This window comes from Antedon mediterranea, chromosome 7, assembly GCF_964355755.1.
Source record: "Antedon mediterranea chromosome 7, ecAntMedi1.1, whole genome shotgun sequence".
Lineage (NCBI taxonomy): Eukaryota > Metazoa > Echinodermata > Crinoidea > Comatulida > Antedonidae > Antedon > Antedon mediterranea.
Window position 1 is genome coordinate 10,904,495 of NC_092676.1, and position 16,551 is coordinate 10,921,045.

Consider the following 16,551-nt stretch of genomic DNA (forward strand, 5'->3'; position numbering starts at 1 on the left):
TTTTAATATGTTTTGTGGAAAATAATAGCTACATCGTCTGAGCATACCCAATTCATTTAGAGCTTTACCTTGAATGTATTCAATCTGATTTTTCCATGATAAATGTTCGTCTATTATGATACCGAGATGTTTGCAATATCGAACGCGTGGTACAACATCGTTATCTATATTAACTGATCTATTTTTTTCTTTGGTGGTTGCCAATCGGTTTGTCGATCCGATCAACATGAACTCGGATTTAGAGACATTTAGACTCAATTTATTATTTTTTAGCCAATCGTCGATTTGTATAAGTTCTTCATTTATACTTTGGTATATTTCATTTTCATTTTTTGAAGAATAATAAATTATACAGGGAAAAATTTCATTTTAAAATTTTGTTTAGCAATATTGCGAATCAAACTGATTTTTTAGTCGAGAATCATAGTTTTCTATCGTATTTTTTGCTACACAATTGTAGAAATGTGTAGCAAGAAGGTTGTTTTGTATAGCTTTTTGCTATGCTACACTGGCGAAATTATTCCCTGTTATAGTATCGTCAGCATACATACTTATTTTACATTTGTTTGCAACTTTCGATAGGTCATTTATATATAAGAGGAAAGCAAGTGGGCCCACGATTGACCCCTGAGGCACTCCACATTGGATGTGTGTATAGTCAGACAATGTATTATTTACATTTGTGAATTGCTTTCGCTCAGACAGATAGCTCTCGAACCATTTTAAAACATATTTACTTAAACCATAAAGTCTCAATTTGCTTAATACTGTAGTATGTTATGGTTTACCGTATCAAAGGCCTTTTTAAAATCTAGTAAACAGATTCCGACCAGCTTACCCTCGTCTATTGCACTATACCAGTCTTCCGTCACTTTTGTAAGTGCAGTAGATGTTGAGTATAATGGTCGAAAACCTGATTGATTTATACATAACAGATTATTATTATTCAAAAAACCATAAAGTTGATTAAAAACGACTCGTTCAATTATTTTTGAAAGTATAGGTAGGACGGAAATGGGACGATAATTATTAGGGTTAGTTTTTTCACCATTCTTAAAAATTGGCGTGACCTTTGCTATTTTCCACGTATTTGGGAATTTACATGTTGTGAAAGAGTGATTTATGATTCTTGTAATTGTTGGGGATATAATCGGGGCAGACAGTTTTAGAATGCCCGGTGGTAAGTTATCATGACCAGTGGCTTTGTTTTTTGAAAGATTACTTAAGTATTTATATACAAATTCACATGTGATGTGTTCGAATTCAAAATTATTTTCGGTGAAAGCATCGATTTCATCATAATTTATATCATTTATCGGCTCATGTATTTGTGATGCAAGATTTGAACCTATATTTGAGAAAAATGTATTAATTTCATTTGCGATGTCCTTAGCTTTATAGAGGACATCGCCATTATCATTGCAAATTGTTTGAATAGTTTGAGTTTTCTTTTTTGACGATATAATATATTTTATGGTATCCCATGTTTTTTTTACATCCTTTTTATTTTCTTTTACACTTTCTTTAATAAAATTAGCTTTACTTTTACGTATTAATTTATTGCACATATTTCTATACTTTCTGTACCTTTTCCAGAGTGATTCATTTTTAGAATGTTTACATTCTCTTTTGAGTTTATCTCTTTCTCTCATATTTTCAATTACATCATCAGAGAGCCAAGAAGCTGTTTTTTTACGTACCCTGTGTTTTTTCCAAGGAGCATGTTTATCTAAAATGTTGGTTAGTGTAGTTTCGAGAAGTTTGGCACTCTGACTTACGTCGCCACTGGCGGTAATACCATTCCAATTTACCATTAATAAATCGTTTAAAAAACTGTCTTCATTACATTTTTTAAAGTTTCGTGTCATTTTATAATTATGATCCTGTTTAATAATTTTATTTGTTTTATTGGAATCTTTATAAAAGGTAGCCGATCACTCCGGCCGCGCTTCACTCCGGCCGCCGTATCAGTTTAGCGCGATGTTATGCACTCCGGCCGCTATTCAATTCGACTTCCTGTGCAAAGGGACCGTTGGTATGGAGCGCCCATATCTACGTTTTCTATACTGTTCTTGGTGAATTTAAATGGAACTACAGGGTAGTTGAATATTTATTAGCAACAACTTTACTTTTTTCATTAACAATAACATTCAAAGAAGTTGGAACTGCTTTTTCTTTCAAACTAAACTTAACTTAACTTTTTCCTTTCAAATAATCAAATACCCGTCTAATTAATGCTTGAATAATAATATTTAATTTCTTTCTATGTACATTTTATAGCTTTACATTTATTAACATTAAAAATTAGTTAAAAACCTTATTTTTATAACACTTTATCTTGCCATACCCATACTTACTAATTATAGTTAATAACAATATGTATTAATTAATTAATTTCAAATAATCAATTATTATTGATGTTTGTTATAGTTAATAACAATATTTACAATATTAATTTATTTATTTCAAATAATCAATTATTATTGATGTTTGTTATAGTTAATAACAATATTTACAATATTAATTTATTTATTTCAAATAATCAATTATCCGTATAATTAATGTTTGAATAACAATATTTAGTTTCTTTCTATATACATTTTATGTTTAATGCTAGTACCCCATAAAAAATGAGATCGAGATCCCGATCGGGATGCGGTGGAATCCCACCGGGATGGGGCCATCCCGGTGGGATTTGACGATTCCACCGGGACGGGACCGGGACACATATACATGTCGATGTGTTGATGAGATATTGATATAAATCGGCTTTTAAAAATGAAATAACACTAATATTTGTAGATGAATATGAAGTGGACACGTATACATTATGTTGATGTGTATATTGATATACATCGACTTTTAAAATTTAAATAACACTAAAATTTGTAGATGAATATGACGTGGACACGTACATTATATTGATGAGAAATTGATATAAATCGACTTTTAAAAGTGAAATAACACTAATATTTGTAGATGATATGACATTTATGTTGATGTATATATATTTTTTTATTACAACTTGTAAATAACTTTTAAGATAAATGCCATTTTGTAACTGTAGCGGTGCTATACAGTATTTGGTTTAGACTTGCCCCAAGTCTGTATTATCTTTTTTTTTTATTTATTTGTTTTTATTTCGACCGCGATTTTTGTCTGAAAATACAAATCAATTAGTATACGTATGAAACGCCATATGTGCCAAAATATTTATCTTTTTACTAATATTAAGACAAAACTCCATCTGGAACCCAGATTATTTGGTTTGGCGCGTCAGTAGCATAAGAGGTACGAATGAGATGCATCCTTCGTCGCTGCTACTCAATCTTATGCATCAAAAAAGCTTGTTTTTGGGTATGTTTTATCTTTAATTTGTTAATATTAGTTTAAGTAATTGTTTGAGATCATTAATTGCCAGACTACAGCATGTTTGATGCTAATTTAACGTAGTTTTCTTAGTTGGAAAGTTAGACATTCATCTAACACGATGTGTGTGTTCTCATGCTTCGAGCATGTTCGAGCATCTTAAGGTCAAGTGACGAAGATGGATCACTTTACGGTCACGTGTCAAAACAGTAGATTCCAAGATGGCTGCGCCCATCGGAGCTAATACATTTTTTATATTATTGCTTGTGATATTGATAATTGATTATAAACCTTCATTATTTCGATTTAATAACTATTGATTTATTGAAAGAAAGTCATTAATTGATTGTTATATGTAGGTACCTAACATAAAAATTCAAACTTATTGAAACAGATCGAGTCATGCATCAAAAAATGAAGGAAAAAAATAGAAATTTAATAACACAAAAATAATTAAAATTCGTCAACATGGTAATTTTTTATAATTTTTTTAATGTTTTTTTTTTCATAAAAAATCAGTATAGGCATTTCAATGCATAAGAAAAAAAAGTGTGGCAATGAAGTGCAATATTCTTAAAAATTGTTTTAAAATTATTATTTTTCCAAACATGAATCTACCTCTTCTCAACTACAACCAAACCCATTTACGTTATAACAACTTTTTCCCTACCCTCTGACAACACCAACCATATGCTTTTAGAAGAATTTAATCTACCTGAGATAAAAAGGCTAATAAATAGTTAAATGTGAAGCTCCCGACAACTCAAATGGCAAGGGGACCAATTTTGGGGCCTCTTTTTTTGTTATGTTTATCAACGATTTTTCCATTGTTCCTCATTATTCTAATGTTTTGTAATGTTTGTTCTTATGTTTGCTGAAGATATTAAATTATTTAAGTCTATACAAACCTTAAATTTTTTTTACAACAGAGGGCGCTATGTAATGAAGACGTACAGTTACTGAGCTCCGTCAAAGCTAAAACTTATCGAACTCCCAAAAGTAAGTTAAAGGATGAAATAAACTGAACGTAAGTTTTAAACAGCTTCTACAATCAAATAAAAGTAAAATAAGAAGTCTATTGTAAAAAATGAGTGCTACTAGAGCGAAATCTAAACAAATATCTGAAACTACTGAGGCAACGCCTATGCCACGTCAGCTTAAAGTTCCCGCGACTACTGACTTGAGGACTGACACGTCATCTTCTGAAATAAAGGCCCTGAGAAAAGATCTAAAAGAGATGTTTGTTGATATTAATAAAAGAATCGAAGATGGAATATCGTCGATCAAATCCAATCAACAAGTACTAATAGAAAGAATAACAAAAGTGGAAGAAACACAACGTATTATGGACCAGTCATTGGAATATTACACAACATCCACTACGGAAACCCAAGCGAGTGTAAGTAGATTAAATACACGTATTGACAACATTGAAACAGAACTGAAGGAGAAAAATAAGCAAATTAGTAACCTAGAAGTGAATATTCATAGAATGGAAAGATATTCAAGAGGATTTAATTTACGATTTGGAGGAATAAATGAAGATGAGAACGAAAATACACTAGATAAACTAAATAAACTTATAAGCGATAAACTACACCTGAAGGATATTAACATTGAAAACGCCCATAGAACCGGTAAACAGACCAGAGGAGACCAAAAACCTAGGCAAATAATTGCTAAATTTATCTATAGGCCAGAACGAAACGAGGTTCTTAAGAAGGTGAAGTCACTGAAAAATAAAGATTTTTATGCAATGGAGGACCTTACAGCATCAGATGCCAAGAAGAAACGTGAGTACCGAGACATAATGTTGAAAGCATACAATGAAGGAAGACATCCTGTATTTAGAAATGGATCATTATATATAGATGGGAGACTATACCGTGAACCTACAAAGTGACCAGACCACACTCTGTTAGTAAGCAACACACTTATTTAACATGAGATGGTATTTATGTAATTTGGACAAAATACTATCCATGTCTTGTTATTATACACAGCCCCACATTGCTGTGAACTGTTGCATACAGTGCATTCATATAAGTTGGGGTTGTTTATAAAATTGTATATAAATTTGTATTACTACATTCATTAATAAGGGGTCACGGTAAAATAAAAAAAAAATATGACGGGGAGCTAATGTACAGATATAGCAAATAAGGTTATATTTATTATCAAATATTTCTTTTGTCATTAGGCCCTATAATTAACTGATATTTATTTATATTAACGAAATTATATGTTTTCAATTCTAAATATTGATAATTTTAATTATGAAGACGAAAATACAACCGCATTTAACTATAAGGAAAACTATTACTTTAGTATTGATACATTTAAATCCACGTTCAGTCAAACGTCAACTAATAGTTTTTCTATGTTTGCATTAAACTGTAGAAGTATTGTTAACAAATTTGAAGAATTTAAAAATTATGTATCCTCTCTCGATTTTGAATTTAATGTAATAGGACTTACTGAAACTTGGCTTTCAAGCAAACATCACCTTGGTTTATATACACTTCCAAACTATACACCTATCTTTAAAAACAGAGAAACCCAGACAGGGGGATGTGTAGCATTGTACATACACTCAAATATATCATATCAAATAAGAAATGACTTGTCTGCTATGATAAACGAGGGAGAGTGCATTATAATTGAATTAAAAAATAATGATAAATCAATTATATGTGGAATAATCTACAGGCCCCCTAAAGCCCATATTCCAACATTTAATAATCAACTTAGTGAATTAATGCACATGATAAACAATGAAAATAAAAAGGCATACCTTATGGGTGACTTTAACCTAGATCTACAAAAATATAACTGTGACAATAATGTTCAAACTCACGTAGACAACATGCTAACAGAATCTTTCATTCCACTAGTTAATAAACCCACCCGAATCACAAAAGATACCGCAACAGTAATTGACAATATTTATACAAATTATCAGGAATTCCAAAATATTAACACAGGGATATTAGTTAACGACATATCTGACCACTTTGCAGTTTTCTGCATGGATGATTCAGAAAATTATTCATTACCACGATCAGAAAAATTTATAATAAAAAGAAGCTATACTGATCAACAAAAACGGCAATTTAGACTTGAATTACAGGGCTATGATTGGCAATATGTAACTAGCATTGAAAATTCGAATGAATCATATAAATGTTTCTCAGATTCTTTAAAAACAATGATAGATAAGCATTTCCCACTAAAAAGAGTTAGGTTAAAAGTAGATACAATTAAATCCCCGTGGATAACATATGGAATTCAAAAATCTCTTTGTACCAAAAATAAATTATACATCAAATATAAACAGAAACCAACAGATATAAATAAATCTAAATATAAGAAATATAAGAATAAGTTAACATCAATAATAAGAGAAAGGAAAACTACTTATTACAAAATGAATTTGAAAAGCACAAGAGTAATATAAAGAAAACATGGGGTGTCATAAACTCATTATTAGGTAGGATGAAACATCAAGACATGCCTCAAAAAATGAAAATCAACTCCCATCAACTTAATGACCCAACATCCATAGCGAATGCGTTTAACACATACTTTATAAATATAGGTGACCAAATGACAGGTGATGATAACCGTAATAGTAACACCGAATATAAAATACAACATGACATTTTGAATTCAATGTTTTTTAGAGCTGTATCCGAGTCCGATATCATTAAATACATTAATGACTTAAATGTAAATAAGTCAAGTGGTTGTGATGACATAGGTACCATTTATATAAAAAATAACTCAGATATACTGGCTAAACCGTTATCTCATATAATCAATGTATCCCTTCAATCGGGTGTATTTCCTTGTCAACTAAAAATTGCTAAAACAATTCCTGTGTATAAAAAAGGAGCAAGGGAGAACATAGAAAATTATAGACCAATATCGATATTACCATGTATATCTAAGGTATTTGAAAGGGTCGTATATGACCAAACAATCGCTTTTTTTGTGTAAATATGATATGTTACATGAATCTCAATATGGATTCAGGGCAGGTCATTCAACTAACCACGCCCTCCTACAAGTCCTTGATAAAATAACAACAGCCGTTGACAACAAGCAATTTATGATTGGCGTATTTTTGGATTTATCCAAGGCGTTCGATTCGATAGATCATGAATTATTGCTCACAAAATTGCCCCATTATGGAATAAGAGGCGTGGTTCTTGATTGGTACCGAAGCTACCTTAGAGAAAGACAACAACTCGTACAAATTGGGAAGTGTCAGTCTGTAACCAAAATAATAAAACAAGGCGTTCCACAAGGGTCAATCCTTGGACCCCTGCTGTTTTTGATTTTCATAAATGACATGTTTTCTGTAAGTAATGTCGTTGATTTAATAATGTTTGCAGATGATACGAATATGTTTTTACAACACAATGATATCGTCACTGCCTTTACAATAATGACAAATGAACTAAATAAAATTGAGAAATGGTGTAAAACTAATAGATTAACTATTAATACAACCAAGACTACGTATATGTTATTTAGTGGAAAGAATACCAACATTGACACATCCCAATTTGTACTTTCAATAAATAGAGTTTCAATAGACAGAGTACCATATACTAAATTTCTCGGTGTCGTCATTGATGAGAAACTGAACTTTAGACACCATACAAATGCAGTTTCTTGTAAAGCATCCTCAATAATTGGTGCCATGTGTCATATAAAAAAATTAGTATCTACTGAAGTGTTACTTACCATATACAAGACACTTATATTACCAGTGTTGACATATGGTATTATTGTATGGGGTGCGGGGAACAAAGACAATTTGGATCGCCTTCTATTGCTTCAAAAAAAAGCTCTTAGGATCATTTGTAAGGTAGACTTTCATCATCCCTCTTCTCAGCTCTTTGTGAAAACGGGCACATTTAATATATTTGATTTGTATAAAAACAGTGTTTTAAATTTTATGTTTAAATACCAAAAAGGACAACTTCCAAAATGTTTTAATTCTTTATTCAGTTTATTTGATAATTATCATACATATAACACTCGAAATAAAGACAATTATTGTATAAAATTAAAATCAACTAATATGGGTCAGCAAAGTATAGCATATAGAGGACCTAAGCTATGGAATCAACTTATAAGAAATATAAGAGAGAGTGAAAATATATCAATATTTAAAAAACTATTACTAAATAAGTGCATTAATAGTTATAAAGAAACAATATATCTATGCGAAAACAACATTTGTAAAATATGTCTAACTTTAACTTAATTAATTACATTTTTGTATATATTCTGAGACTGATGTATATATATATGTTATATTATAGTACGTTGTATTTTCCTTCATTTATTTACTACATGAAAACATTTTTTGTAATATATTTGTAAATTTATATTTTAAGTTAGGGTGCCACAGATTAAAAGCTTTGCTTGCTTGTGGTTATCCTGTTTTTCACACTTTATTGTACTTAATCTTTTATTTATATTTTTAAGAATGTTGTGTGAAAAATAAAAGAATCAATCAATCAATCAATCAAATCAATCAAATAATATGTTGTTGTTACAAAATGATGTTGACAGACTCATTCACTGGTGTAATACCACTCACTGTGTAAAGTCGAAGGTTCTGTTGATATTTTACTTGATTTGCTTGCATTTTTCCGTCAAAAGGTTTTGTATAATGTCCAAGTTTGTCTAATTTATTATCTATTATATTATATTGTCTTTCAGCCCTGTTAATGGTGATGTGTGGTCACTGATAGTATGATTCAAGATTCAAGAAATTGTATTTGTCCATAAAAATGGAAATTCACTTTGCTTGGTAGATTAAAACAACAATAAAAAACAGACATAAAAAAAGTTGCAACAATTTAAAACGATGATGAAATAAAGCATTTTTACAAAATAGTTTTCTTTAAATTTATTTTCTATACATTGTCAATATACATTATTACAAAGTACCTCATTACATCAATATACCTAATCCCTGCATATCCCATCACAATTTACCAAATTTTAAAATATATTTGGTCTGTAAAGGTTTCTGAGATGGTGGATCCAGTTTGACAAACTTTGAGAAATTCTTGACTTTAAAAACATCAAATTTAGCTACTTTCTTTTTAGCAGAATTCTTTACCAAATTAAATACAGTAGATTTTGGATTTACAGAAATATTGTATAATAAAAAATATTTTAGATATCTTCTTATATGACTTTTTTTTACTTAGGTAAAATATATATATCTAATGTGTCCGTTTTGTATCGAATCGAACCTGCATCGCTTGGTATCTCAAGATACTGCGGTCTGATAAATTGCAGCAGAGTCAATCCCAGTGGTTCCTCCATACTATGGATCGTCACAACAACTGTACATTAAAATAATATATATTTAGCATATTTAACTATATATTTTTTTTTAAACAAATAAATTTATTTTTTTTAGTTAAAGAATGTGTTGTTATAAATAAGTGAAAGATAACGAAATACAAGGAATTCAACCAGATGAAAAAAACAAAAAATTAAGGGTCAAAGTTTAAATGGACAATAGACAATAAAAATCATAATCTACACCAGCTTGGGTAAAAACACGCACTCTGATTGGCCGCATTGTAAACTGACAACCTAGCGTACTAATATTCATACGGGTTATTGTTATTATTGAAAAATATTTATTTGCAATCTTTTAAAATCGCTGTATTCTAACAACTTTAGTACCAAAACATAATTGAAGATTATAAATCAAACATTGTTTTATTTTATTTCCTACTTTTTAAAACATATTTAGAGTGATTTAGAGTGAAATATATTATGTATACAAAGGAGTCGACATAGACCGCCAAAGGCCTATTCTTTAACCAGGGAGATACATCCCTCCGTTAACACTACATCCTATGCTATGCTAGGTAAACATGTCGAAAAAATACAAAATTTCAACATCTAAAAATTCCATTGTAACATCTATCAATATACACAAAACTTATGTCAAAATAATCATAATAGCATGTAGTATATGGACTGAAACATGAAAATAATGGACTAACTCACTTTTTATGAAAAAAAGACGTATTTTGATGAGGCATATTTTCGAATCGTTGTAACTCATAAAATAAACATCAGAAAAGAAAAGAAAAAAATTCCCAGCAGTAGAACAACTTCCTGTTGACATTTTGGTACCAATAATGTCATCATTAGCCAACCAGAAGTAATTTTAAAGATTTTTTTAAAAAAGAACCTTCAGCGCGAACTGAATATCAGGTCACACTTTTTTGGTGACATCAAAAAAGGGCGTGTCACCATAAGTTGCAGGTACCTATTATATGTTATTGATATTTGTTTTACAGTCAACTTGTAACTTAACGATTACTGAATTGAAGGCTTGTGGTTTATGAGTTTGCGCCATAATTCATGTAAGGTTTGAACATTATTGGATTAACTCATATGTAGTATTTAATTAAAACCATCTATTTGATCATTTGTTAGACATACTGTATAACATTGTTCATAGAACCACGTTCTGGTTAGTTATTCAAATTGTTCGTTTATTTGAGACTTGTTAAACGATATTAAGTGATTATTATTTGTATTTTTCTAGTCACCCGACTATTTTCAGAGTCAGAGAATAAAAGTACTGAATTTTACATAGTTTGCGTTGTTGTGTTGGTGCCCTCATTATTCGTAAACTACATCAAGCCCAGATATTCTACACAACTTAAAACCACAAAACCTTTTGGACTTAACATTGTTCCTAATGTTAAGTCCAAAAGGTTTTGTGGTTTTAAGTTGTAATAAAAAAAATATATATGCATCAACATAAATCACTCCCAGATCGGTAAAATTGACCCAACAGTTTTAAGTTTCAATATTAACCACCATTTAACCTGTTTTTTTTTTAGTTTCATTCCAAAATTGTTTATATCTCTACCAAGCTACCTTCTTTGTTTTCTACTCTTATTCAGACTCCACCCTGTCACCTTTTGTTGTATTTCTTTTATTCCTGTCCACCCAGGCAGGTCTTATACTATGACGTTATTGCAGATTAAAAAATCGTGCTACCCTTTACACTACAAAGAGCAAATAGCTGCGATTGTCGTGTTCATCGCGTGTCTGTTGAGGAGCTGAGTTCTCATGAACACAGCTAATTACTGAGCTCTGAGTGTTGCGATTTTTCGTGATGAATGCGCATGCGCATAAGTTAACGCTTTGGATACGCGCCAACATAATTCGACTAGTGAAAAATAGGCTTCAAGATTCAAGAAATGTTATTGGTCCACTTTAAAATGCAAATTAATTTTGCACAATTTAATAAAATAATAAAATACATCACATTGTAAGGCAATTCTAAAATACTATTTAGAGGCCTATGTTAAAATAATGTTTAAAATACTATTAAAAATGCAGATTGCAAAAACGCCATAGGCCCTGTAAAATACTGTTAAAACGTTACAAAATTCAAAAACAAATTACAGCATGTTTCAGCTAGCAGACAGTTAAACGAATGAGCTATATATTGACGCTATTTGATCTCATTTGGAAAAAATTAAGAACAGTTGAGATACTACAATAATATGTATAATTAATTACATTTTGCTTGTGTTTGGTTTTTTTTTTTCCGGGTTTCGCATTCGGTTTTTATTTTAATATTTATTCTATTTCATTTATTTAAATTACACCAAACAGCTGTATAGCGAATTAACAAATTGATGACAAATACCCAACAATGACAAGTAGCATCATTCACATAATATTGAGGTGTGGTATTTTTGTGATTATGTCCCTTGTCGCCACCTTAAATTGCTTAAGCAAATCTTAATGGTTTGTCAAGTGGTAACGGCCATTGTTAGATACAGACATGTCTCGACAGCCTACTTCTCCATATATATGGCCTACTCGATGAGCGTAATATCCAGTTTGAGATCAGTATCGCAGAGGACAAAGGTAAGTTTGAATTTGTTATTGTGTATTTTGTGTCTTCGATGTTTAAACTAATATACTTCAGGCAAACATCGGGTGTCTCTATTATGTGGAAAATAAAGTCTAATCCTGCTTTTAATGAACGTAATAAAATTAAATATAAAAATATAACCTGGAACTAAATGCTTTAATAATTGAACCAAAGGCAGAGAGTCCACAAAGAATAGTTTAAAAACTACAGACAGTTTTATTAGTAAACATGTTTCGGTTTCTATTCAAAATAGAATAAATTAATTGCAAAAACTTATCCCCTCTTTAAACAAGGCCAACAGCCATTAAGTCGCGTGCTACAATGCATAGTGATACCGGACCGACAGACAAACAGACCGACAGACAGACAGACCGACAGACAGACGGACCGACCGACATAGTGAACTATAGTGACCGAAATTACTGTAATGTTTAAAAATGTTGAAATGTTTAAAAACATTTATATTTTTTTAATTTACACGTGCGTAGCCTGTCACTTTTGACGTGCTCGTATAACGTAATTTCAAGTTGAAAAGTAAGTCAAGAAAACAGAAATCGGGCAAAAAGAGTGCGCAACAACATTTAACGCGCAGTGCGCGCGCAAAAATCAGCGCACGCATGGCAATTTTGTAAACGCTTAAAATTGCCTGAAACGTAGGCCCCTACTCTTATTTCATCGAAAATAAATTTTGAAAATTTTAAGCGCGCGTACGCATGCGTTACATGCGCTACGCACGTAATTGTATTCCCATATGATGATTTATGCCCTGAAATTTATGAGTACCAAATTTTATTTAATTGTGATTCATGGTTGTTAAGATATGATTACAAACGTGATTTCGTTAAATCGTGCGTAGACCGCGTAATTTTTTATTGCGCACCGTGAAAACATAACCACATCGATTCCTGGCCATAAGGAATATTCTGTGAAAAATTGACTTAGCTAGATTAAACTGATATCAAGATAAGGTCATAAAGCGATAAAACGCATAGTGATTCCGGACCGACAGACAGACAGACCGACAGACAGACCGACCGACCGACATAGTGAACTATAGAGTCGCTTCCACGCGACTAAAAATGTTTACCGATGGTAATATATAGTAATAAATATAATACTACTACTTTTCACAGACTACGGTAGTTTTGCTTTTTCCATTTTCTTGTGTCTGAAACAATTTGGATAACTATATTAAAAATGTTTATTCCATTTCTATAATATTAAAACATTTATAAGTTGTATTAATCCTAATTACAGAACTTGAATTCCAATGGTTTCATTTTCTGCCGAACCACCTTCTTTAAAAATATGTATGAAATTGAACTGTAGGCCTATATACTCTGTATTAAGTTTTTGCTCATCATCATTAACCTTGTACAGGCCTTTTACTATTGTCTTATTTATCATTTGAATGTTTTTAAATCTGTATTTTTAGCATTTTTCTTTTTATTGGACGAATAAATTAAATAAATAAAAACAGATTTTATAAATAAAGGATAACATTTTCAGCTTCAACATATTTCCATTAATAACGATGTTCTATAAATAAATGTTATTTGTATAAATCTATGGTATGTCTACTTTCTGGAACCCCCTATGATTATTTAAAACACTATTTCAATACGTAGGTTAAACGGAGAAGACAAACATGAAGCTGGCCGTGATTGTGTTCTTTGCATTGATTTACGCCATCGATGCCAGTTGCAGCTATCAAAGTAAGTGTTTCTTCAGGGGAACTAGATAACAACTACCTGTCAGTTGAAGGATTAACTTTTAAATATAACTGGTCACATGACTGCTTTTTATGGGAGCGATTACATTATAAGTTGTTTTAGTATTTTTATTTAGTTACATATGGCGTTTCTAAGAGGTTGAAGTCATTAAAATAAGAACATAATTATTGTTGTCATAATAAACAAATTCAGACCTACTACAATTCATTTAAAGCAAAATGTGTGGATAACCTTGGCAAACGTTACAAACCGGGCAGACGATGGACTGAAAGGTATGAGAAGTATTGCAGAGAATGTTATTGTTCCAAATCTGGCGCGGGAGCATCATGCTGCAGCACGTACGTATTGAGTTTAACTCATTGTTTTGGAACTAACAAATCTGTAACTCTCCAAATATACAATGTTATCCGGGTTATTAGTACATTTGTGATATTTGTCTAAAAGACAAAGTACAACTGTACGTAGGCCTACTTCTTACTCTAAACATTTCAGTGTGGAGTAGGGTTCCAAGTAAAATATTATTTAGGTTTGTTTTGTCCTTTTCTAAAGATATATCACTACAACAGCCTGGTAAAGGGAATATGAAGTTTCTGTAACTGTATTCACTAACATAAAAAAAAAACATAGGTCTAATGATACATTTCAATATAATGGAGACGTTATTATTGAACTTTTCTGTCTTCTGTGGGTTCGTTCCATATTAATGTGTATACAAACAAATTGCCGTCACGTAATAAATTACGTAATGTCACAAAAATTTCACATAACAATCAAAATAATTATCAGTTTGTTGTAAAAGTAAAGTTATAGATTATTACACAATTAGGATTAGGAATTCATACAATATATTTAAGGTCATACATTCAGTAGTTTCAATTTACAGAAAAAACAGTCTCACAAATATTCATTATTTTCTATAATTTCATTAGTGAATTAATAATTAATTCATGTTATCGGAATTATTTATAACAGACATGATGATCATCAACACGAATGGCGCCATCACTGACACCATAGTTTGATGAACTGGCTATATATTGACGAATTCCACCTAGAGTTTATTAAATCAATTATCAAAACAGTCATTAAATTGAAATACATAAATGGAAATAATTGTTATAGGGCGTGTATTATGATAGTTAATTGTATTAAATTATGTATAACTACTAGTGTAAATTGGTAACCAACGGAAGATGGAAATGAATATCATTTTTCCGTTTTAAAAAACTGGAAAAATGTTTAATTAGTTTAATTACTTATAAGCCAATTTCTTTTCCTTGTAGTCATAACACGTTTATAATGATATATTGAAATTGTTCTTTTTAGAGGTTATATTTCTAGTTACCCAGAGCACTGTGTTGACATATTTGATAACCAGAATTGCGTTCATCACGTCGTCGAAAAGTCAGACCCATGCAAACCATGTTCTGGACCAATAGCTGCTGTTGGAAAATAAGTAGGCCTAATCTTGTAAATTTCAAGAAACTCCAGCTTCTTTTTTTAAACTGTTATTGTTATTAAAAATGTTTAATATTCAAAATGTACTGTATGTGCTATTCAAGAGCTTAAATCAAGGAACTAAATGTCAATTTTCAAATTAATTATTTATCCTTTAATCTGAGGCAAGTAAAAACAGTTATAAAAATGTAATTGGAAAAATTGAAATAAAATTATAATGATTATTATTATTACTGTGGTTTCTCATCAATTAGCAATATTCAATGTACAAATATGACTCAATCAGCCAATTTTCAAAACTAACACAACAAAGGTCGTTATTACCTTGTCTTGCGATCTATACATTACATTAGTATTTTGTTTCTTTGAATCATTTAAAAAAAAAAGTTTACTTAATAATAAACATAAAATGTTATAAATTACTTGAACCAGAAAATTCACAAATTTAGAAAATACCGTAAGTATTAGGATTGTAACATTATTATATTGGATAGAGAATGTTTAGCCACATGTTATAATAAACTATATTAAAAGTTGACGTGAACTACTACAATTGACATTGGACATATCTGTACATATTTAAAAAAAAACGAAACCCAAATTATGATTTTTTTTCCAAGAAATCCGATAAACTAAAGTAGTTCTTAAGGAAATACGCGATGGGAAGTTCCGGCTTAACACTTCCGAGTTTGTGCAAATAAGGGAGCAATTTGTGTTTCAACCTCTTAAAATCAATAGCAATAGTTGTACGATGTTTGAAATTGAAATCCTCAAGGCACCAAAGTCTCATGTGGATTCAATTCACATTTATTTACTCATCGTTTATAAATACAGTTTCATAGCATAAATGATGGCAAGGATCCTGCATAGAGAAGTTTACACTTCTGTTTTCGCAGGACCCTTTTACATAAAAAACATAAAACAATAAACACAACATATTAGATACAAAATAAAAAAAAAAACATTTCCTATATACATTTTAGAGTTGTTCATCATCAAAAAGCGATACTGTTTTTCTAACATGATTTTGTATACATTTTG

General features: G+C 30.6%; 1 protein-coding gene and 1 long non-coding RNA gene across 3 annotated transcripts in view; both read left to right on the top strand.

Annotated features, from left to right (window-relative positions):
* The window catches only part of LOC140055767 (uncharacterized), a 52,953-nt gene extending 43,710 nt beyond the window's left edge, over positions 1 to 9,243 (top strand). The window contains exons 3-4 of one of the 2 annotated variants that reach the window (XR_011846699.1): positions 4,299 to 4,368; positions 9,109 to 9,243. Coding sequence is in view for 1 of the 2 variants with exons in the window: in XM_072101168.1 (XP_071957269.1) it covers positions 4,457 to 5,272 (816 nt within the window). In the remaining variant the exon portion in view is untranslated. Of the gene's footprint in view, positions 1 to 4,298; positions 8,771 to 9,108 lie in introns of those variants that run through there. The other variant, XM_072101168.1, reaches the window with a different exon arrangement.
* Positions 9,244 to 12,272: 3,029 nt separating this feature from the next.
* LOC140054631 (uncharacterized) lies at positions 12,273 to 15,740 on the top strand. Its single transcript, XR_011846542.1, has 4 exons — positions 12,273 to 12,312; positions 13,948 to 14,034; positions 14,267 to 14,390; positions 15,379 to 15,740. It is a non-coding gene; the product is annotated as an uncharacterized lncRNA (long non-coding RNA).
* The last annotated feature ends 811 nt before the right edge of the window (positions 15,741 to 16,551 follow it).